This window comes from Diachasma alloeum, unplaced genomic scaffold (assembly GCF_001412515.2).
Source record: "Diachasma alloeum isolate Michigan unplaced genomic scaffold, Dall2.0 Dall_scaffold_00285, whole genome shotgun sequence".
NCBI lineage: Eukaryota > Metazoa > Arthropoda > Insecta > Hymenoptera > Braconidae > Diachasma > Diachasma alloeum.
Window position 1 is genome coordinate 289999 of NW_021680424.1, and position 25640 is coordinate 315638.

The 25640-nt window shown below is 38.7% G+C and overlaps 1 protein-coding gene across 1 annotated transcript in view; it reads right to left on the reverse strand.

Moving 5' to 3' along the window:
* Positions 1–25640, reverse strand: part of LOC107038585 (opioid-binding protein/cell adhesion molecule homolog) — a 67097-nt gene that overhangs the window by 16441 nt on the left and 25016 nt on the right. The window contains exon 2 of the mRNA XM_015257768.1: positions 7934–8031. Coding sequence (XP_015113254.1) covers positions 7934–8031 — 98 coding nt within the window. The remainder of the gene's footprint in view (positions 1–7933; positions 8032–25640) is intronic.

Below are 25640 nucleotides of genomic sequence, written 5' to 3' on the forward strand. Positions count from 1 at the left end.
TGCAAGATAAAAAAGTGAATAGAACAAAAAGGCGCGAAAATAAATAGAAAAAAAAAACAGAAATATTCAAGGCACCAATTATTGGAGCATTGTTAGCGAGAGAGGCCGCAAGCACTTGGTCGGCAATTTCGCTTGTGCAAGGGCCTGAAGGACTGCTGTATACACAATGCCAGTGGAGATGTTGGTGGTGCGAGAGATGCAGATTGAGAGGTGCTTTCATCGATGAATAACTTTGAGCCACCGAGGATTTTAGTTGTGACATTGTGCTTCAGGGCAACTTGCCATTTCCTCGAGATTGCACAGATAATTGGTTGGAATGAGAGTGATAGACAGACAAAGGTAATGGTGAATGAGAATTTTTGTCGCCGGGAGGTATTCTGTCGTGCCATTGTTTTTATGGAAATTTTTTAAAAGAATTTTCTTTAATGAGAGGAGAATTGTGGTGAGATTTTATTTCCAATGATGAAGTCAATTCCTAGTTTTTTGTGTTGTTGTATAATTGTTGACAACAACTAGTCGACAACTATAATAGTTTTGCCAACAATTTGAAATAGTTGTTCACGACTCCTGTGATGACAACCACGTAGGAACAGTTATGATAATTGTCCGCAATAATTATCATAGTTGTCAACAACAACTATTTCAATGAATTTGAATCCACCGAATTTTAGGAACGACAACTATAGTTGTGCAACTACACGCATACGACAACTATTTATATTGTAATTACTTTAGATAACTATAATAGTTGTAGACAACTATTCTCATAATTACTATAGTATGATAGTGATAATTGTAGACAAATATTTCAGTTATGACAGACGATAATTCCAAAAAGATCAAGCGACCTGATTTCAAGCTAAATAATAGTTGTCAACAACAACTATTTCAATGAATTTGAATCCACCGAATTTTAGGAACGACAACTATAGTTGGGCAACTATACGCATAGACAACTATTTATATTATAATTACTTTAGATAACTATAATAGTTGTGGACAACTATTCTCATAGTTACTATAGTACGATAGTGGTAATTGTAGACAACTATTTCAGTTATGACAGACGATAATTCGAAAAAGATCAAGCGACCTGATTTCAAGCTAAATAATGATTTAAAAAAGTCTTTAAAAACTTTAACTCAATCGCAACTTTTATCTCCACTTGAGCCCACGATGAAACGTGCCCCATGAATCAGTCGAGATCTTACGCCTGAATTCATAGTTTCAACAACTCAAATCTCACCCTCTCTCAGTGTAAATCGCTCGGAATATACATCACATCCAGTGATTGAACGTGAATCATTCCGTGTCTCCTTCTGCCACTGCTCAAGAACCCTCTTCACTGTATACACGAAGCTTCGCAAGCATCCACCGAGTGAGCGACTGTGCAAACTTAACTTGTAATTCGAAGAGCAAAAGCGTCGCCTCCCGAGGATTCCAGAAATTGGGTGCAACCGGAGGAGAATGCTGGAGACTCAAAGATTGAAGATGCAATGAGAGTTGCTGAGATGAAGGGAAAATGTTAGTTTGCTCGTCATCGACTTTCGTCCTTTGAAGTTGGCGACAAGGGGAGAGAGCAATAATGGACTTGAGTCAACGACGCGTTGTGAGGAAATTTCGAGGAGGATAACCTGTTGTTCTTGGGGAAAACTCCAGCTCAATATCGAGAGGTTGATGGTCTGATAAAAATAAAAATCTCTGAGGGAAATTCGTCAGAGAAAATCCACGAGGGAATCTTGAATTTCAATTTGTAGATTCAATTAGCGAAATGTCGGGGGAATTCACCGGAAAGATTCATGAATTAATAAACCTGAAATGCATGTCATTGATTGGCATGCGAGGCCGATCGGAAATGACCCCGCGGAATAATTCAAAAATTCCATCAATCGACGGATCTTACAGCCGGCGTCAATCATGCGGGGCTTTCTCCCCTGTCATATTGCCGAGACCGTTCCACACCCTGCGATATGCCGCTGGAGGTTATTCCTAGCGCCAATCGTGACCCAGATGATGCTTCCGCTCAGCGTGACGGTGGCCTGAGGCACGTCCAACCAAACGAACCCCTCAATCCACCCCGCATCGCGCACCCAACGAGTTCCGGGGTTATTATATATAGCGTAGGTCCAATACAGGGTGACTGTGCATCAACATTGAAGGATCGATACGAAAAAAAGTTGAACGTATCGGCTTTTTCAAATTTTTTATAAATTTATCGTTATTTTAGAAGATGCGGAATCGTGTGGCGAGTGAAATTAATTGTTTTTGCTCCCGAATGGAAGATTTGCAGTGAGAAGATAAGTTTTTTGAGAAGCACGTCTTTACTTGTATTAAGAAATTCATGGTTATTCATGGAAATTCATTCGCATTAAAATATGTTGGAATTGAGGCTAAAAAACTAATAAATGAATTGATTATGTTCTAGTTTAAATTGTTTTATTTAAATTTTTTAATTGTCCTCGTCCTCAGGACAAGTACAAAATTTCTTGACGAAAGTTTTTTTTTCTTAGTGCAAAATACTTTGCTCGTGAAAATTTTCAAGCCACGTGTTTTTTTATATAAGTAAAGACATACCCCTCAATAAACTTTGGATTTCTCTGTGTGTAATTGCTTGAATTAAATTTAATTAATTGATAAGGTTTGGATTTGTTGTGTTATATTAGGCGATTATAATTCAAAAAGCCGAAAAATGCAATTTTTAGTATTGTTGAGCCCTAGCCATCGACATTAATTAAAACTTAATTTATGCATTAAATTTTAGCATTTCCGATTTGTTCCAAAAATCGTTTGTCCCAAGATAATTCACAAAAATGTTTTGATTTCATTGAACAATGCCTTAAAAAATGCAACTTATTATTCATTAAATGAATGAGCAAAATTAATTGAATTAATCACGAATTATTTGCAAAAATTACTGTTTCACTTCATTTTGTTTTTTTATAAACTATCTCTCTGAAAGCCAGTCATTTCCGCGTGAAATTAATATTCCGAAATAATGGCAGGGATTTAATTATCTAATTTCTGTCACCACGTGGCCTCAAAAGGAGAAAAAACACAAAGAATGTGGAGTTTTGACACTCAAAACAACATTGGTGACGAGGAATCAACCCCCCGGGTGAAATTTCAAACCTCTCCCTCCCCATGCACTCCGATTAGTCCGTAAAATTCTATTTTTGTTGTCATTCAATTGGATGCGAGTGGGTATTATCGCGGGGGTCAATACACGCCATCGAGCGGATTAAAACCAGCCTCGAGGACACATTTCCGTGACAGCGGTTCAAGCTCGTTTTTCGTTATATAGCCTCCTCGGGTAGTTATTCCACTCGGTGGGGACCTCTCCGACCCCTGTATTGTACCGCTCGCTGCATTATTGATTGGATCGTTCAATAATAATTGACATCCACGCGTAATATCTGATGGGTGGCATTAAGTATCATTAGAATTATGGGATTTGTCAACCGAATTCGATGAATTGAAAGATGAGGAAAATTGAGTTAATCTTAAAAATCATCAAATTCATTGATAAATAACATGACGGGAAAAATGAATGAGCTTCATTGGGCGGTTATTTTTGCATCCGCGTAGTCTCGATATCTCTGTCGTTAGAGGAGTTCAGGAGTGGAAAAGGGAACCAGGGCTAACACGATCTCGGATGTTGTGCCACGGGGGATGTTCTCGCAGTGAAACACGGGAAACGAAGACTTATGCAACAGCGCACGGAGAACTTTGAAATTAAGCGCTAACTTTCTCTCTCAGAATTCTTTTCCTCCCTTTTTTCACCTGCCCTGTTCAGTTTTTTTGCGGATTCTTCCACCCCGCGGCTGCCTAAGTGAGATGTGGTCTTTCATTTCGAGATTGTAGTTGATGAACTCTGATTAGAGATAATATTGATAACGTTGAAGTTTAATTTTTTAATCACGAGGAGTTTTTTAATTTAATTGAGATGGGGATGAAACGCATTGCATCAAAGAATTGTGAGAATTTCTCTGGTAAAGTCGAGACAATGAGGACTTTTACACACGGCGAGGAAAGTTGAGTAAAGAGTACTAGAAAATCGTGGCAAATTTTACTGTACGAAAGGCAATTATTGGGAAGCTAAATTGTTCAATGAAAAATAAAAAATGTCTTTTGCGGAGAATATCTATCGCAATAATTTATAATTTGTTGTTAAATTTGATCCATCGAAAAAATTGACGAACATTTATCGAAAATTTAAGAAATAATTGTCGAATGAAATTGAAAAATTTTTCAACAATTTTAATTAATTAATTGGTAAAGTTCATGAAAATAATTTTCTCGTGAAAAAGACCCAGAACTGTATTCCGCTCTCCGATTATACGACTCGTTGGGTAATTTTTCTCCAGCATTTTTTCCGTGCACCCCGTCACCTCCCCAGGGGCTGAGAAGCCCTGCAAAAATCAGGAGAACCGAAAAAAAAAATTCTATCCTCATCTTACAATTTTCACTTTTCCCCTGAAAAATAAAAAACCATCGCGAGCAATCGTCGGGAATTACCGTTGGAAAAAGCAATTACACCCCTTTCTCTTTTTTCCCTCCATCATCCGGCGGTTGCAAAATTAATTCCCTCTACACCCTCATGCACACAAATGTAGAGTACTGGAATCGAGCATTAATTGGAATCGAAAAAAAGGAAAAAGTGGGGAGAAATGTTTTGTGTGAAATCGATTATCCCTGGGTGTAGCCACCAGAAATTGAGCCTTTACATCCTCAAGCGTCAATCGGAAAACATTTGTGTTAATGTCGACGTTATGTGAGTGCACAATGGGCGGATTGTAGCTGCGAAACTCCCCAAGGACCGTTATCTTCCACTCTCAGCGCATCTGCTCGACTACCGAGTAATATGAGCCACGTATGTAAATCCCGTTCTGATTAACATCCGCATAGCGTTGCAGCTGAAATTCTGTATTTCAGCATATCCACGCTATCGATATCAATGTCGGCGTGGATATCGGAGCTCGCACTGCTTTGACGGCTTGCTTAGTGTGGGGAGTAATATATTACGGATATAGATTGCTTGCCTTAATAGACAGCTCCATGTATTGTTTCGGATATTGGTTATTAGGGGATATTGAGGTGGAATTTTTCATGATCATTGATGATGTGTGAGCGGAATAATCAACTTTGAAGCTACCGTAGATGGACGAGCTACTTTTGGATAGGAAATTACTAAAAAAAATGCTAAAATGTGAACTGTTGCTTTAAATTTTCGAATAATCCATTCCCCCGAATAAAAATGAAACTTTTTCACTTAAGCCACTTCCCCCATAAAACTAACGGCAATGTTTTGATTGATAAATTCAATATTCCAAGCGTAAATGGAACTCATTCTGCCTTCTGCGAAGAATTTTGAAAGCGCCGATTTGTTTGAATTTAATGTCCCAGCGATTTCAGATCACCAAAGAGCTGGATAAATATTTGTGGAAAAGTTGCGTCTGCTAACGGCGCGGCTTTCCTCCTCCGACTTTGTGGTTTACTTCCTTAGAAAGTGCATATAGTACCCAGAAGTAACTGGTTTTCGGATGGCGGAGAGCGAAATGACAACGGTGAGAAAAGGGCGGAAAGGGAGAATGAGTATCTTCCCCCTGCAGCATCCTTTCACACCGGAGCCACTGGGAAAACAAAGTTTAGCGTAGCTTTATCGTGGAAATAACGCCTGACGAACGAGTGAAGGGGGAAAAAATGTCAGGTACTTGATGTGTTTTCGTTCAAGTTTGTGGGTTATGCTGATGTTGCGTTCATAACGCTATTTTCAAGATTTGGGAGATTGAGAAGTGTTTTGATGGAAAACACTATGAATTTTTATCCGAAACAATTTATCGATAGGCAACTCTGCAGTATCACAACCTAAAGTCACAGCAAAAATATCCAAAGATATCAATTAACAGAAATTAAGACATCTGCCATCACTTTGACATTCCGAATCCTTAAAATTTAACGAAGCAAGTCTTCAATTCGTCGAAGCTGATCATTTTCCTCTACAAGTTCATTGATAACCTTCAAATATTCCACCTCAATAGCCCCCTAATAATCAATATCTAAAACAATGGAAGGATTTGGGCCTCAACAAGTCCTAGAAATAGCAAACGAACATTATCAAGATCTCTAGACTCCACCAGAATAATCTCCTAATCTTCAAAGTTGATCATTCTCCTCTCCAACTTCATCAAGCAGGTCTTCAAATCTTCAAAGCTGATCATTTTCCTCTACAAGTTCATCAATAACCCCAAACATTCCACCTCAACATCCCCTAATAACCAATATCTAAAATAATGTAAGAATCTGGGCCTCAACAAGTCCTAGAAATAGCAAACGAACATCATCAAGACCTCTAGACTCCACCAGAACAATCTCCTAATCTTCAAAGTTGATCATTCTCCTCTCCAACTTCATCAATAACCCCAAACATTCCCCCTCAACACCCCCTAATAACCACCATCTAAAACAATTTACCGATGATCAACTCTCCAGTATCACAACCCAAAACCGCCCCGAAAATGTCCAACATTTTGATTGTCTAAGAAGGCCACCAACACCATGACGCCTTGCTACGCGACAGTTTAAGCTTAAACTGGTGTGCTTAACCCAAGCTCTACGACATCCCTCGCCCCTTAGTTTCGCGGAATACAGGGCACTTGCGTTAAACCCCTCTGACGACAATCACCAGCTGATCGCCCCGACGAACGCTGAAGCTCTCCCCAAGCCCCCGTAACATCTGATATGAAAGTAGAGGGACTACGAAAAGCTGCATCCTAAGTGCCGCGTTCTCGGATTCTCTCCTCTCCTGCACTGGATTATATACCCCCAGTGAAATTTCTGGAGATTCCTACGGGTCATCCTATACGCTAACATATTTTAATTCAGCAGTGCTATATTTACAGCAACTCGGGTTCCTTTTTTTCAATTACGTTTCCCTTAAGGGTATCTTCTGCCGTGTTTATGGTCACAATCTTCTGTTTTTAAAGGCGAGCATGGCACACTATTAGGAACATAAAATTTATCGCTGAGAATACCATCCCGCGAACATATCGCGTTGCCTGATGCTGTGAAAAAGACAACTTGACGATAAAAACAGGGATTTTAATTAAGAGCATTATGTAAATTCAAAGATGGCTAGATGAGATTTTTTGAACCTTTCAAGTATTGATTGTCGCGGTGAGCGCGTCTGTTTCACTGAAAAGCCAGAGTTTTCGATGAAGAGCACGTTCACACTCTCCATTTTGCTTCAATACAATTGAAACCATTGAAAGCCAAGTTTTTTATTTCATATTCTCGTGGTATTGGGTAACCCACTGTGACCGCGATGCCAGCGGTAGGTCAATATTCATCATTTGAACCAGCTCTACCCCAGCATTTTTACATAACAGGTTCTGTTTTTGATGCCATCAATGCGGCATTATTCTCCGTGCTGATACTGTATCGAAGGAGTCCTGATGTTCTCGATACCAGAACAAAGTATTTTCCGGAAAGTAGTTTCATTCTTTAAAGAGATATAAAAACACTCCCTTTGACTGCTGAATCTATAATTCAAAAGAAACCGAGTCCATTGTAAACGTTTTATGGGAGATGCAGAGAGCACAGAGGTCTCGCGAAAGGTTGCCGAGATAACAAGGCAACATACATAATAAAAAGCGCTGAAAGAAGAAGCTCAGGAACAAAAACATTCCGCGTTGGGAGAGGAGTAGGTCAGCAAATTAAAAATATACCGCAGTATTCATTCTCCTGATGAACACTACCATTACTAGTGATTACCGTCTTTCCAAAACTTCGTTAATGACTTTATGGAAGACTGAATGACCCAGCACTCAATGGCTTTCAAGGTAAGACTGAGTCCAGTTGTATTACGAACTTGATGTGAAATGTTTCACAGAGTACTCCAAAGGTAAAATGGGTAGATATGATAGTTTGATGTTACCTTGTAGTTTGAGAGGTGCTCCACTACACATTCAAGCACAGCGTCTCTTCCCACCGGGGCCGTTACGTTAGATATTGCACGAACGAATGTTGGTCCTTCTGAAACAGTCAAAGGCATTTGACATTTGATATATTTACTCTGAGTTTTTGGGACGCCGGAGGATCTGTATTATATTTTCGGATGTTTGCGCGATCGTGCATCAGGTCTAATGATCAAGGAACATGCTTTATGAAACATGAATGATGTTTTGATGTACTGATTGTAAAAACTAGTGTCTTCAAGACATCTTAACATCGCGATGACGGGAATTTGGAAGGTCTTGATATAAAACGCTTGATAGACAAAACATTCTCATGTCTTGAAAATAGAAGTCACCAGATTCAAGCAGAAAATTTTGGTCATCATCAGTGGGAGGATTTTAGGTGGACTCAGTGGGTTTCATTAAATCATTATTCGAATTGATTAATCCAAAATCACTTCAAGTGTATCGTCCACTTGGCAGTGCTGCAAAGGCACAGGTAATCGAAGCGGAGTCAATAATCCATGATCCGCTCAGGAAACTCCTTCCCTCGGCCAACATGTAGTTGGGATCAGAGCTTATCTGTGGTGCACACCCCCGAGAGACATACCTTTCTTCCATCCCCTCTCCCCACCTTGAGAATCTTCATTCCCCTACACCAATGTCCTGCTTAACGTGCGCACTATCATATGTATGTACGATAGGAGAGTCTTGCAGAGCGCTCTCAGAGTGGTTTTATGTTCTTCGATTTTTTTCCGGCTCCCATTTCTTTTATTTTTATTGTACCGGGGGAGAAGAGGTTCTTCGGGCTTCGGGTTTATCGAACTGACAGGCGATTTGCTTCGGCGTGGTGTATACGCGAGTACCGCCTCCCCGAACACTGCAACTTCTGCCTTGATCAAACATTAGGACAGTCAGCCTTTTATCAGGGAGCTACATCTGTTTATGGGTTTTTTTACATTCAGTGCGTGATTCGGGATGTGAAGGATTCAGGGGGCGGGTTCAATGGTTCAGAGTTGAGGTGGAAGTGGGGTTGGTGTGCTGGGGATTAAAAAAAGCCGTGGGGAGGATCTTTTGAATAAGAAATCGGGAATTTATCGGGGGTAATCGGCGTTGAAGCATTCCAGATTCCAGTCAGCAAGGTTTGTGGAGGCTTACGTTAGGAGTCTTTTGCAGATGTGACCGACTTCCTTTGTTTGGATGGCTGTCTACAAGCTTCTTGAAGAATTAGAGAGGAAGAGGTCCTGAACTATATCGACAGCTCAATAATGAACAAGTGTAAGTGGTATGGGTCGTCCACGCTGATGTACTTGTCTGATATTGAAGAATCGATGTCTTTTCTCCTATTGTCAACGAGTATCGGAAGACCATCGATTATTCACAATTTTCAAAGTAATTTCCTATGAACAATTATTGATATTTTCCAAAACCAAAGCAAATACATCTTCGCCGTCATCTCCCCGAAGTCAATGTGCTTTGGTTTGAAAAAATGTTGATAACTCTCCCTAGGAAAACTGTTTGAAAATTTCACTTCGTAAATTTTCTCCAAATTTGAATCTCAATTAGTGTCAAAATTTATCAGCGATGCTTGTTGCAACATGATAATCATTGGAGAGCCTTGTTGGGCGTGGGCTAGAAGCGATGAACTCGAGCGATCCTTCCTCGCTTGTCCCATCATCGATCTCGGGGGGGTATCGTACCGTAGTAACGTCACGCTGAATTATCGAGTCACGGGATCCAAGTGCATATGTACATGAGTGCTCCCTCAAATGCCATGGAATATCCGATATCAACTCTGGCATCGCTTTCCGGTGCAGCGGGACTGTATTTTGAAATCCCGGATTTGCGGGCTTCATCTAAATTGATTACAGATGAACAGCAAGACTTCTCCACAGAACTTGGCAGTCTCCGATGGAGCATAACACTTTCAGAATTCAAGTGGACTCTTGACCGATATTATTTATTCCTCTCCAACTCAAACATCGAAATGAATCCACGATTAGTACCACCGAAAAGTCCCTCTCACTCAGCTTTCCAGAACTTTCTTGGGGTATCGACTTGGCCAAAAATAACTGACTCATAACTTCTACCATCTGGATCGGCCATTATTAACGATTTGCCACTGATTACTCATCCTGTCATCTCTCTCCATCATACTTTCAACTAACTCCACCGACATTCGGGTCACGTCAGATTCGTAAAAAAGTATTGAAGAAAGCATAAAACTTCAATCTGAAGTTGGCTCGAAACTTTCGGTTCCTCGAACTTTTTCAATTATTGGAATTTTGGAAAATAATCTGGAGTTAAATGCGACGAATATTGGAATCGATTAGGGAGAAGATGGTTCGAGCACTCTGAGGTGAAGCGTTAATATCCAATCCGTCTATTTAAATTAACAAAACAGAGATAATATCTCTGTCAAAGATTTTTAAAAGTAAAACACAGAATGTAATTAAAATCTGGGTCTTCCTCGTTCTCCATTGAAATCCGTGAATAATTAATCCCCCGGAAAATATGGAATTTTCCTCAGTGCAGCGTAATAAAGTGCAAACAGAGAGTGAAATGGATTTAAAAATGTAATCATAATCGCGGAATGAAAGGGCATAATTAAAGAGATGAAAAAAGTGTACAATATAACCATTATCCACCGAGCAAATAGCCATTTGTACACTGAATAAATCTGCATTTGTTGGCTGGCAACGGATGTACTTAAAACAATTAATACATGTAATACAAAATTTATGTGATTTCATATGGAATAATAATACTCAATAAATCAATTACGGTATTACGGAATTATCGTCACGGGTGCACTCCAAGCTCTGCTCATTTCCATTTGAGTCAATAGGGCGAGCATTTGCAGATGGAGTCTCATAAATTTCAAATGGTCGAAGAACCATGTTTGCTCAAAAGCTTCTGTCCTATTTCCCTGGTAAATCGTGGAAACAGGGGGATGGATTTGCTGCGCGCAATCCGATTCTGCGTGATTTGGTAATCGTAATGTTTGGGCTGTTGAGGTTGTGTCAATTATTCTTACATCAGGATTATTTTTTTCAAACGGATTATTCACACGACGAAAAATTAGCAAAGAGGATTGTAAAAACTAGTGTCTTTGAGACTGTCACGACTAAAATTTTGAATGTCTCAAAATAAGACGTTTTTTCAATATACGAAATGACTTTATTTTGGGTCCACAAACGTCTTAAAAAAGGAGACGAAAGTGTCCAATTTCAGACACGACCGCACCGCTAGAAAATTACTCCAGAAATTTCAAGTAAAAAATCTTGAAATTTTTAACAACAATAATGTATTTTGTTATTGAAAAATTAGTTCAATTCTGGAGTATTCAATAGAATTGTAATTTTCAAGACCACATGACGATGATAATTATTAAATAATTTGAAAATTCAAGAACTGAATTAAACACTAAAAAGCGTATGAATTCAATGTAATTTGGCACTGAATATTCATATTAGATTGTAAATTCAAATAAATTAAGGAATTCTCGTCTTTATGCTGCTCAAACTTTTGGAATTTTACTAAATTTTCAGTGAAACCTGAAATTTCTTTTTTTTCTAACACTGTGAGGATTCCTTAATTCCTCAGCATTCTCTCCCAATTTAAACTCCACTCGACCATTTCCCCAAAGCAACGACAAACGATAGCAATTTTAAAGTGCTGGCACCGCGTAGCCCCTCATGAATATGATAATCGCGTGTCGAGTGCTTCCCATGACGATAGTATAGTTAACACTTGATTGCACGATTATTAATTCATGCGTCTCTCCCGGAGCCACAGCCAGTGCGATCATTGCTCAAATCGACCGGAAATCATTATGACAATAAGGCGTGGTATCCTTCGCTCTTTATTGTCATCTGAATGCAAATTTTGTGTCAATCTTGTACCTTTACCATTTCGACTACACAGCCAGAAATGTTTTGAAATTTCATGGAAGTAATTTTATTGAATCGGATTTAGGAAAAAAATCGTTATGAAAATTCAAGTTTTAAGTAGAATTCACGAAAATTCATGAGTTTTAAGTGGGAGTGAGATGGAAATTTCACAACTTGATTCAATTTTCAGTAGAACATGAATATTCAGAAAAAAACTACATGAATTTTCAATTTTTCCCTGAATTTTCATGATTTTTATAAATTTTCACAGAATAATTGACCTGAAAAATCAAGTATTTTATTGATTACCGGATCACTTTTGTATTGTAAGACTCCTCACGACGAATGCCGGTCCCGAGGCTCTCGTCACTCCACTCAAACCTCATATCTGATGATATATTAATCATCATCGCATGTTTGTCTTGACGGCGTGCTCGCACAAATTACCATCCCCTAAACATGCAAATCAGGCATTGTGATTAACGTCGGAATTCAACGGAGCCACGACGTTCACGTTGCTAAGCATCATCAGAAGCCATCGCTTTAATACGAAAACGAGCGAGACAGACTGCGTATCACGAGAGAATTTCATAGATAAACCTAGCCAATTCGACGGAAAATTCTATTAAAATTCTTTCTAGAGGAATTCCTGGACATGAACTTCATAAGTTTTCTCCATTTATTTTTCTTTCATGCTCATTAAGAATCAAACGAATAAACTGTGAAAATTTCAGCGGAGGAATTTCAATGGAAAATATTTATTTCAGTAGCGAAGTGGTCAAACGGTTCAAGTCGATTTTGGCTATTGCCCAATTTTCAATGAATATCTCGAAATCTATGGGAAATAGCAAAATTTTTCTTATAATATTTTTAGTAGCTCTCAATTCGCTCTACAAAAAAGGTTATTATGAAAAACTCGCTATCGCCCTTAAATTCGGAAATATTTGTGGAAAACTCAACTGAAGGCGCAATTGACTTGAACCGTTTGACCACTTCGCTACTGATTCAGTTATTTATATTTAATTTAGTTACATTTATTAAAATAAAACGAGTTGTATGGAAAATTCGGATCTATTGACTTTATTGTTCAGTTTTTCAGTGAACATTTCTATTTAGAAAATTCAATAGAAATCCAATAAAATTTTATGGCGAATTCGCAAGATTTTTTATGACATTTTTTTGTATCTGTGTACGCATGAGGCCATAAGAAAGTGCTTTCATGTGGCTAGCTTCGGATTTCTGAAAGCTATCCGGCTTTTGAAAATCAAACTCAGTGAGCTTCGAGCTCTGCCTCATTCAGGCTGCCGTGGGTATCGGTATTTGATACTTTTGGCGGTGACTTAATTGTGTGAGCGACGCCTCGCTAGTGATCAAAGGTGGATGACGGGCTTATGCATATTGACTTGTTAATGACAGTACGGTTTCAAACATTTCTGGGGGGTGCGGCGAGAGCCAGGAAACTGCATTGCTCCTGAATTTGACGGTAATTGAGTAACGAGGGGATGGCGGGCAAAAATTTGAGGCGTTTCGTCTACTTCGAGAGAATTAAGTTGAGGAGGGTTGCACTAATTTATTGACATCTTAACGAAGGTTGAGGGCAATATTTGTGCTTCACCATGCGATACTAGCGAGGAATATTTATTTTAGAGAAGTAAATTATTTTCAATGACTCAAGTCTCAGAATATTGAAGCTGAAACTAGCGGAATATTCGTCAGCGGAAAATGCGATTGCACCATTCATGTAAAATATCTCGAAAAATGTTCCCGAAAGAATCGAGAATATATTATCAATATTTTAAGGATAATTTTTCTACCTATTCTACATGAATAGCGCTAATTTTGATTTTAAACAAAATACAATTAGCTGCGTAGGAGTCGAATTTGAAAAAAACCAATTCGTAATTGTTATTGTACCCATTTTTTCAAAAATTAAAAAAAAAAACCTGCGTAGCTCAAAAATTAGAGGCCCTGGACTATGTTTCATATTTTACGCGTCTGCGGGGCAAACGAAGCATAAACAATCAGTTTTTTTGCACTAATTATTCGTTTTTAGACAGATATAATCAATCTTCAATGCATGAAAAATCCCACTCCAATAGTCCGCGACTTTAAAGCTCATAGCAGTCTCCCCTTAAAAAATGTAAAAAATATGAGGATGTAATTTCAAAAAATAATCTCTCGCCATTTTTCCGAATACTCTCATCCCTCTTCCTTCGTTCCATCGATCCCAATATTTAATTGAACCACCGGGTGCCTTCGATCCCCAAACAAATCATCTGAAGCAAGATGAGAGATGAGAAACGAGTCGCATCCAAATAGTACCAACTGTTGGGAAAGAACAGCGCATATTAACCACGGCAGCTTTATGAATTCAATTTCGTGGGAGATTACCAAACGGCGAAAAATCTATAGATAGTTCACCTAGGAAAAATCGATGGTTCACCTACATAACCATCGGCGCAGGATAGCCCCGGGGCGGGGGAGGGTGGAGGGGCTACACGGTTGGGACTCGTAATTGCAGTACGCAGAGAATATACGACTGTTCCGTGATTTGTACGCAGCAGTCAGCAAACGAATTCAATCGCAGTCGTCGTATTTCACCTGTTTGTGGCGGCATAAATGATATTTTGATGTTCGGGATTGCGTTAAAACGTATCGGGGGGTCAAATATTTAATGGCGAATTTGATAAAGAAGATTTAATTGCTGTGGGCACGAGTTATTAATTGAGGGTCTTGTCAGTTGCTAATTAACGATGGGGTTGGTCGGAATGAATGGCATTATTTATGAAATTAATACAAAAATAATACACTAAATAATGTATTTCAAAATTTTTTTATTGAAAATTTCTCGGTTTATTTTGCTATTATCACGCAAAAAATAGTCGAGGTCACGGTTCGCCCATTGCTTTGTATTCCCGAGTGGTGTCAGCTCTACCAGTCACGTTTCCAGTGTTCAGGATATGTTCCGACAGTTTTCAATGCGCCAGACAATGGTTTTCCGCATGCATAGCTCGAAATCGATGGAGGAAAAAGGCAGTGAAAATGCGTCGAGTTGAAAAGTGTTCAATAGACGCCAGAGCGAGAGGTCAAATGAATGGTTGTATTCTCCCAGAATTGAGACAATAGACTGAATGAAAATCTTATCCCCCTAATAGGTCAGTTCATCGCGTGTGTTGTGACCGTTATGAGCAAATTGGAAGTTGAGTTCGTGTGTGCCAATATCGTGAAGGGGTTGTATGGGAACGGCCAACAGTCCCGGAGGCGAACGGTCGTCAGGGCTAATTGAAATTGGTACACTATTTGGCTGTGCTGGCCTGATCTAATGCGTGATCTGTGCCGCCTCAGTACACTGTCACCGGTTATGAAAACATCATTATCGAGTGCTCTCGCGGGGGAATCAATTCAACCAAAATTGTATCGACGTTTGCAGAGATTTTCCATCGGTTTGTTCAGGGAGGGGGGGGTTAATGCGATTGATTGTGGGGAGTTTCCCACAATTTGACAATTAACAACGAAAATGATCTTGTGAAATTTTAAATTAGTGTTGAAAATTTTGGCGGAATTTTCGGGAAAAAAGATATTGAATTCGATTTGCGGGGAAAAAGTCAGTGGAAATTCAAATTTCTCGGAAAATTTAAGTAAAGTCTCATTGTTTTAGCGGCAGGATAATTGGAGTTCTACAATTTACATGAATTTTCAAGTGAAAATGAATATTCACTGCCAAATTCCCTTGAATGTTCAAGGAATTCCTTTAAAATTCTTGGAATTTCAGGAATTTTTGGAGGAATTCATGACAAATTCAGAGAAATTTGGAATTCAAGAAGAGATTCCTCTGAATTTTCAATGACAAAATTCCTTGAAATTTCAGTGAAAATATTAATTATTAAAAATTTCCAAAACTCTCAACAGAAATTTTAGTGAAAAATTTGTAATAGTGTATCATAAATAAGAATTCAACATTTTCTATAAAAAAAGAGTTTCTCCCTCTCCGCCATTCTGAAATGACACTTCCCACAATTCCCGATCCCAATAAAATTCATGTCCCCCTTTTGTTCCTCCAGAATCATGAGAGAACGCGCGACTGCTCGTAGACAGATTCTCACTCGTGTTATTCAAATATTTGTCGTACCTCCTGAATATTTTGTATTCAGAAGGAAAAAAATCCCGGATTTTCGCGACTGTGAAAATGTGCTGAGCCCGGTTAAAGTAAGTTTCCCCGTCTTGACACACGATAAAACTCGTATTTTTCCACAATGCGACAACTTGGTGAAGAAATTTATAGCCGCCGAGATATCCCGAAAAAAATGCACAGGAGACAAATACAAAGTCAAACAAACTGTCAAGCCTCCGCGTATTTCGCTGTATCCCCATTGTTCATGAAGCTTTCCAATAACCGAAAAGTGTCGCTTAAAATTTATTTTAATTGCTTTTTCGACGGCCCCATCGCCCCCATAACGAACCGTCAGTTTTCGCTGCGGATGCAAAAAACTGGAATCGAATGTTCCGGATAGATTCCGAGGGAAGAAAATGGGTGAAACAAGGATATATGGCTGAGGATCGGAAAGGGAGAAATCCAATGGGTGATGTAACTTTTGTTATTGCTAATTCCCGGTGGAGAAGAGAGGGGGATTTATTTTTCTGGGTCGGAGTAACTCATTCAACTTGGCTAATTACTCACGTAGGATGGATCCACCTGCCGTTCTTTCATTCCACCTTCGGAGGTTTCAATATTTTTTCCAGCTTCATTTGGGGAAATTGTTATCTTATAAAAGGAAAAAAAATATACCTGAATTGATTCAAGTATATTTTATACTCAATTGGGGAATGGGTATCTCAATTCGAAGATGATTCTTTTGTATCAGGCCGGGTCGTAGCAAGCCCTCTCACGTGTAATATAAGGGTCAGGCACTGAGTGGCAGAATATAAGGGTCAAAAAGTGGAGGTTAAAAAATGAGGGCCAGAATATTAGGGTAAAAAACATCAGGGTCAGAATATAAAAGTAAAAAAGTGGGTGTCAGGCAATGAGGGTCTAAATATAAGTCGTATATTATGCTTGATCACCGTTTTTAGCCCTTATATGACCCTCATTGCCTGACACCCACTTTTTTTACTTTTATATTGTGACCCTAATTTTTTGATCCTAATATTCTGACCCTCTTTTTTTAACCCTAACATTCTAACCCTCATTTTTTAACCTCCACTTTTTGACCCTTATATTCTCACACTCAGTGTCTGACCCTTATATTACACTTGACAGCGCTTGGTACAACCCGGGCTCATACGAAATAATCATCCTCGAATTGAAATACCCATCCCCCATTCGAGTATAAAATATAATTGAATCAAGTATTTATACTCAATATTATTTTATATTTTATTTTATACTCAACTCAGGTATATGTTTTTGAGGAAGTTTAAGTAAGACTGGCTTTATTTTGCGGTTTGGTTATTGCTTTGATCGCCGATGCATGCCCTTTAGGAGAATAATTATCCGATGATGAATCCCTCGACTTGAATGAGAGCACACACTCATTGAAGTTGAAACACGAGGAGGACTTCTCTTGTAGCGGAAATGCCACAAAGATATTTGAATTTCTCGACTCCGAGGGATCAAATATCATCAAACATCGTGATGATTTCCAAATTGATGCACTCGAATACTTCCAAATGAAGCGATGTTACAAGTGTTCGGAGACTTCAAAGAGCCTGAGGTATGTAACGAGAAAATTAAACCCGGAGTGATTCCGAGAATCGTCCGAGTTTCCAAACTAGCATCAGGGTCTGATACCAGGGGCGGGTTATGCGAGGGCATAAAGGGGAACGAGGCGGGAGCAATCTCGCTCCTTAAGAATGTGTACATGAAAGGTGAGAATCTTCTCGGGTGGATTCAGGTATTTCTGCTCTCGACGGGGAAATGCTTTGAGAGTAGAAAGCAAACTGGGACGAGGAGTTGGATTTTTCAGGAGAAATGTTGTCAAGATCATTTGTTGTTGATAATTACTAAGTTGATAATTATTAAATATTATTTGTAACAGGTATTTTTTCATTGAATTACATTTCGCTTCACGATTACCTTTCGTACACCCAGACAAATTAATTCAAATGGTCCAGTTGAATTAAATAAACTTTATTTGAATCAAATGAATCATTTAATTGATTTTCATGATTTTTTTTAATCGAACAAAATTTATTTAATTCAAATAAATAATTTTTCTGCCTGTGCAGTTGAATTTTCCACGATTTTATAGGAAATTTTTACTCAACTTTTTTCTCTGTATGTTAGTCCTTAATAATTTGTGGTTAGTAGAATGCAATTGTATTACCCACAGCACTGAAGAAAATAATTCATAATTATTTGTAATTCGGAGTTGAAGTAGATTGAAGAGGAAAAAGACAATGGAATTTCAAGTTTCTGTTAAATTCAAGGAAAAGCCAAATTTTTTAGCAGCAGAAAGATGGAAATTCTATAATTTACATGAATTCTCAAGTGAAAATGAATATTCACTACCAAATTCCCTCGAATTCAAGGAGAAATTGCTCTGAATTTTCCTGATTGTTCATCAATTTTCCCGGCCTAATTAAACTAAAATTCATGGTTCCCACGGATTTCTCCACGAACTTATGAATTTTCAATGCCAAAATTTGTTAAAATTTCACTGGAAATATACCTTGTCAAAAATTTCCAAGGCTCACCAGAAACTTGAGTGGAAAATTTTTAACAAGTGCATCCAAGTGGCGATGGCCCCAGTATAAAACTCAATTTTCTCACCGCCAATGAAAATCAATGAACTAGCATACCGACCGGATCCACATGCTCTCAATTCCCTCCAAATATTGACGCTGCACACACATTGAATACCCAATGGAGTGTGATAAAAATGGATTACCTCCATATATTTGCACAAATTCACGTAATAAAATTTCGAGATGAGCGGAGTGTGAGAGGGCGAAGTTGCTTCTTCAAGAAGAAACCGTGTGGGGGCCATTTATTATTGCCGGACGATTAAATTGCCCGATAAATGCGCCCAAGATTTACCACGTAACACACCGGAAGGCTCGCTATGATTATACCACGAGAGAATTTCCACTCCTCTCTTTTTCCGTTGCCACCCCCTCTCCCCCGTTCCCACGACCGCTCGTGGCCTCTCTCTTTTGCATTTACGTATTCCCGTCCAGAGTCCAGGGGTCTTTCTGGATTAATGGTAATGGCAGCTAATTGTTAGTCGATGCAGAGAACCCGACGGCAGTGTATAGCTCCTACCACCTTGGTGATCCCATTACATGAGAGTCACGTGAAATTACTGGCACTGGGGGAGTGCTTGCAACATTACACTCGTTAATTCTTCTTTCGGTACGTTTGCTCAATGATGTAGAACATTCTCGGTTGACATCGCACATTCACACATTCATCGAACATTCATCGCAGTCGAGGGGAATGAGTAGGTTTATGTGGGGGACTTTTTTGGGATTTTTCGGAGCTTTTGAGGCGAAAGGTCGTAAAATCTGTTCCGGAGGGAATAGTAAATCTTCACGTTTCAGGTGATTCTGAGACATCTGAGACTAATTTTTAGAGACATTTTTTTTCGTTAATTCAACGGGAAGTTGGCAATTTTATGAAAATTGAGGGAAAAGGTTGTACAATCACTTCCTTAGGGAATAATAAATCTCCACGTTTCAGGTGATTCTGAGGCATCTGAGCTTAATTTTCAGAGACATTTTTTTTTTTCGTTAATTCAAAGTAAATTTCGAGATTCTACGAAAATTGAGGGAAATTATCGTATCAATACTTCCTTAGGGAATAATAAATCTCCACGTTTCAGGTGATTCTGAGTCATCCGAGTATAACTTTCTGAGACCATTTTTTTTCACCATTTTTTGAGGTAATTTTCAAGAAAAAGTTCATGTCCCAACGACTGAAACAAGAAATGAATAACAGAAAATGTACAAAGTTATCCTAATTATTCGCATGATGGAACAATGAGACACAATGAGGGACGGCCGCAAAAAGGATAGAGTGAATCACGCGATTCCACTCCCGGGAATCAACACATTTAGCGCGCACAGGGGTACACGCCCTGGAGTGGCTTATTGCCGCGCTTTCATCGTACAGTGGGATGTTCAGTCAGCGTCGTGTCTCAATGGAATTCCTTTGTCTGGGACTCAATGTATATCCGGGGTGGCATTGCCGTGTTGTCTCACATCACTTGAAAAATCCAGGGGGTGAATGCTGCAATATTTTGAGATCAGGTGGAATCCTGGGGCAAATACTCGGTAGATTGGACCTCGATGGAATTGTCTATTCGACTTTAGAGGACTGGGGAAGGGAATAACGATAAATATCGAGTCTATCGATGGAGAAATGTCGAATTAGGATTTGGAGAATTTGAATGGAATCATTTTAGGAAAGAACGTCAACATTTTTTATTTTCCATCCACCTTTAACTCTTCACGATTCAACTAAAAAATCATGAAATTTTAACAATGGCGAACTCAACGGAATTCTAATATTCAAATCCATATGAAGACGAAAATAATTATGAAATTCAAGTTTTCATTGAAATATTAATAATTGTTTTTCCTCAAATGCTAAATTGAATTCAAATGCACAACATTCCCATTCATTTCCCCTCCAGTCTCTCCTCCATCCCCCCAAAAACGAAAACAATGGGAATTTACAATCCACGTATCCCTGATTAATGATACATACGTGATGAAGACATGCAGACCGGAGGAAAAGTGGTGCCCCCAGGGAGACTGGGACGATGGAATATTGCATATGACAGTGAATCGTTATTTCTCCCTACTAGTACTTGTTTGTTCAATCATTCACAGTTTTCCCAGTGAAAAGTCTGTGTCTCACTCGAGGGACTCCGGGACTGCTCTCGCCCGACGTCCCTCGAGCAGTGTATTTCGCTCTGGCGCGTGGGTTATGTATGCTCTCTGCGTTATCAAAACACATTTCTCGGGTCAACGAGCCTGGACATGCCAGCACTTCTGCGAGGTTGTAGGAGAGCCATTACGGAGAGTAAGGAGACACTTGCATTACAAAAAATGTACCTCGACTCGTCTTTCCTCCGCATTTTTTTAAATTTTTCGTTTCTATTGCGACGAGTGGGGAACGGGGAGATAACAAGTAATCAAGCACTATGCGGGAAAGTTTAGAAGAGGGAATGGAGGTGAGAACTATCATTTGCGTAAATTTATTTTTGTGCTTGCAAAGGCGGTCACAGATGTTTTTATTTTTCATTTTCAGTTCATTGAGATTCCTTCTGTCATCTTTGATAACAGGTTTATTGTAGTCAAGAAGAAGAGGATAAACAAAATGAGAAAGTGGGGAATTTGATTATTTTTTCGTGAATTATGTTCACCCAAAAAAATTATTTATTTAAATCAAATAAATAAATTTATTTAAATAGCTTGAAAAAAAGTTTTTATTCAAATTAGGAGAATTTCTATATATGAGATTCTGTTTGTGTTTAATCAATATTTTTTTATTATTGATAAATCTGTTATTGATAATTTTTTTATCAGTACCAAATAATCCTTTTTCTTCTATTGAGAAAACTTTTTTATGTGATTCAAATAAATCATTTATTTGAAATAAATAAATTGTTCTCCGGAATTTGCTAATAAGTGTATTCGACAGTAATAAATTAATTATTATCCTTCATCTTCAAAAGAATAAAAAAATGTCAAACACAGATTTTTATTTTATTCACATAAACCATTTTCTGGTGTGTTCAATCATTCTTTCACTCAAAAAAATGAAGAAAAATCTCTAAACTGAATAAACTATTCTGTTAACGTCCACGAAAAATGTTAAAGTGAGCAAAAAAATTCAAACGACTGAAAACAGGAGAACAAAAACAAAAAATGCTCGTTAGAAACCAGATAGACTAAGACAAGGCGATTGCAGAAGGTATGAGCCGAGTAAAATTGCCGGATTGAAATACCAGAGACCATTTGCCCAGGGGACAGACGGAAATTTATTCGACTCCCCACAAAAGTCCGCCGCGAAAATATCCACGACTCCATCTCGCCGATAGTTTTTTCATCTTCTCTCTCATTCACGGGTTTCTCGACCCCCTTTCTCGCATCCTCAGCCTTCAGCCACACGTGGCATCGACCTGCAGTGCCTATTAGATACCCATTCCCCCGGGGGAATTTCCCCGAGCCGCCAGCCGAGACGGACTCCACTCCACTCCGAATACTTCCACTTATCCGCGGAGATAAGGCATCACGAGTTCCTCATTCCTTTCGTCGGAATTTTCTTCTCCTTATTTTATTTTTATTTTTCGGGCGGGGCAGACGGCATTGAGTCTCGAGGAAAATCCGAGTTTCCTGCAGGCACTGGATCACTGTACCATCTCCAGAGTCACACTCAAACCCCGGAGTATCGATTCGCCGAACGCTAACGCCGGCTTCTTGCGATGTTGGGGAAAATCCAGGGGAAATTGCAATATGAGACGTTTGTAATTTTGAGGGGATGAAGGGGATGAGATGAGGGAGGGATACTATTTTTTATCGAGAGATTCGCGAAATTGTTTGGAAGATGTTCAAATGGGATTTCAACTTTTTAGTCTACTCTAATGCAGTCAGCGATGTGGGAAGTGGTGATAAGTGCGAAAAGAATTGGCACTGGAGTTTAAATAATTTTTTAATTTCGTTTATTCAATTTTTTCAATTATTGAATTGAAGTGGAATTGGGTTCAAAATTGAGGGTAATTTAATTCCCTTTTAATAACAGTTTAAATTAATGCACGAATTAAACGTGAGTAAAAAAATTTAGCCCTCTTGTTTAAGACTGAACAAAAAGTAATTTCTCTTAAACTTTATTCTGAAAATGATTTTTCATGCGAAATTCTTTGTTTAAAAATCATTATTTGCAGGAAAAATCGTGATTGCTAATGAAAATTTCTTCCATCTATCCGCTGCACGATCTTGAACGCGGAAGTGTCTGCTTTATTCGCTCTATCCTCTCCATTTTATTCCTCCACGTTAAGTTATTCTTCAACCTGTACCCCAGAAATGCAATATTCATCCCTTCATCCCCATACACGAAATTACACGTCCGACTCGCGACATTCCATTAAGAAATGAAATATCCAGACAACTATTCAGCCCGGCCCACCCTCCGGAGGATAAAAAATCCCGTTCTAATATTCTCTTCCTTTGGGGGAAAATTCTAAGCCGGATTTCCACGTATGGAGACATGTGAGAGCGTATTCAAAAGAGTGATACGCGTATTTCTCGGGAGAAATAGGTTTGCAAACTTGGACGCACCAACCGTAAACGCCAGATTGCAAAAACCGGTGTCTTCGTGACGTTTGATTGACGAGATTAGACACGAAAATTTGTCGAGACGTTTGACAGACAAGACATTGTCATATTTTTTAAAAATAGAAGTCACCGGATTTAAGACATTTTTTCTGTCTCAATTCAAAACACTTGAAGACTATTATTTTCTTTCAATTTATTGAAGTTAAGAATTTATTGAGAGGGGTGGAAGGGTGATAAGGGTACGAGATGTCAAATTAATTTAAATATAGTAACATTGTAGGATCAGAAGAGCGGAAAAACCTTAAATATTATTTTAAGAAAAAAAAACCGTTGATCAGGTTTTTATCACAAAAATTCTGTCGTCTTTTTTTTGAAACTCCCTTCAAATTGTGTTTCGCACTGTTGAAAAAAATTGGCTGAATTTTCCAATAAAAGACCTTGACTTCGATTTGAGGGGAAAAAATTAATGGAATTTCAAGTTTCTCGAAAAATTCAAGTACAGTTCCATTTTTTTATCGGCAGGAAGACGGAAATTTTGCAATTTAGATGCATTTTCAAGCGGCAATGATTATTCATCGCTAAATTTTCTTAGAATTTCAGGAATTTTTGGAGGAATTCCCCGATGTTCAGAGGAATCTGGAATTCAAGGAGACTTCTCTGGATTTTTTCGATTTTTCATCAATTTCCCTGGGATAATTCAACTGAATGTTAAAATTCTCACGAAGTTCTTCATGAAATTTCAGTGGAAATGTTACGTGTTAAAAATTTCCAAGACTCTTACCGAAAGTTTCAGCAGAAAATTTTGGACAGTGCATTCATAACGTAACAAAAATTATCAGAAAAAAATGAATGGAGTATTTGTAAAAACAAATAAGGCATAATAACTTTGAAACAATTTGCGTTAGTTCACTAGTTTCTCTGCGATTCCAAAAATAACTAAAAAAATTGTTACACCCGTTATGTGTGTCGACGGAATATTGCGAAATGTCCAAGGGATCTCGGGTTACTGGACTTCCAATGGCGATGGAAGTGCGGGGAGGCGTGGTAGAAAATAAAAGAAGGGGTAAAAAAATATATAAGTACAGACACGGAGGGTGAGTCGACGGTGTCGTCGGTTTGTTACAGACGAACGAATATTTCTCACCCCAGGGAGTCGTAGCATACAGAGTGCAAGGGACGACAGAAACTGAGAAACTGAGATGAAGTGGGCGGACTGGCGGGGATGAGGTGGGAGAGGGCGGTAACCGGGTAATTTCATGTGTGAAACTTTCTCACTAAATAAAAACTGAAAATTCAGGGGTCTAAGTTTTCGCATGCAGACCGCGCCAAGAGGTGTTTACGGAAAAGGTAGACAGGACCGGAATATGTGAGATTATATTGAGGGTCATGAATATTTAATAAACCATGCGATAATCGTTGCATTATGAGAGAAATTATTATTAAAATTTTGTTATTAACTTCACCTACATTTTCGAGTTTTAATCAAATGATTAACAATGTTTTTATTTGTGAAATTCCGTAGTCATTAATAAGAATTGGACTTGCAGTGACAATAACTATAATATAAAAAAATATGTCAAATGAATTAAAACTTCAATATTAAATAAATAATAAATAAATTTAAATATTATGTAAATATGATTCTCAGGAAAAATACGTTTCATCCGTATTTTTGATCACTAAAATTCTTTTCTCTTTAAATTCCGCTTCATGCTCGCTATTTTTAACGTAAAAAAATTGTCAGTGAAAAAATTACTGGCTCTTTCCATAGGACATGACCAACCATTGAGAAAAAATGAAGTATTTTGAGAAAAAAAATGAGTTATCACAAGTTTAAGTTTAAGAGACCAACGTCTCACGAGCGTCTCAAAAAACTGAATGAAAAAATTTTTACCTCACACTATCCAATAAATTCAATTCCATTCCAATAAATTTTTTCGTCTCCCCCGAACAAATTCCCCACAATTTGATCATTTTCCCCGGCAACAGAAATTCTCCCCCGCATTCCCTCAATTTTCCCTGCACCCCCACAAAGCGATCCAACAAATATCGAAATGGCAGAAATTTTCAGAGGGCGTCGACGCGCAGAAAGGGGTAAGAGATATTTTCATGAGCGTTTGCATTATTTTCTCGGCTCGCCTCGGCCGATGCAAATATCGGCGATAAATCGTATCCACCCGAGGAATCTGTTACTATCGGTTGCTCGCTTACCCCCGCCATCTCCTTGAAGAGAATGCAATACGAATGGCATGGAGCGCAGAAAAAAGAGGCATTGAACCTCGATGTGAAGAGTGAGGGTCGCACACACGTTCCCCGTAAAATCGAGAGGACTCGAAGCTGTTGAGAAGATCCCAAAGAAAAGGAAAGGGTCACGAGGGCCGAGGGGAGGTGGGGCTAACGTATTTTATAGTGACGGCAGTGGCTGTTTCCTTTTTGGCCCGCCGTGAACCTCCACTTTTTACATTTTTCCCCTCCTCTCTTCTCCTCTTCTTTTATATTTTTTTATTCCTCGGGG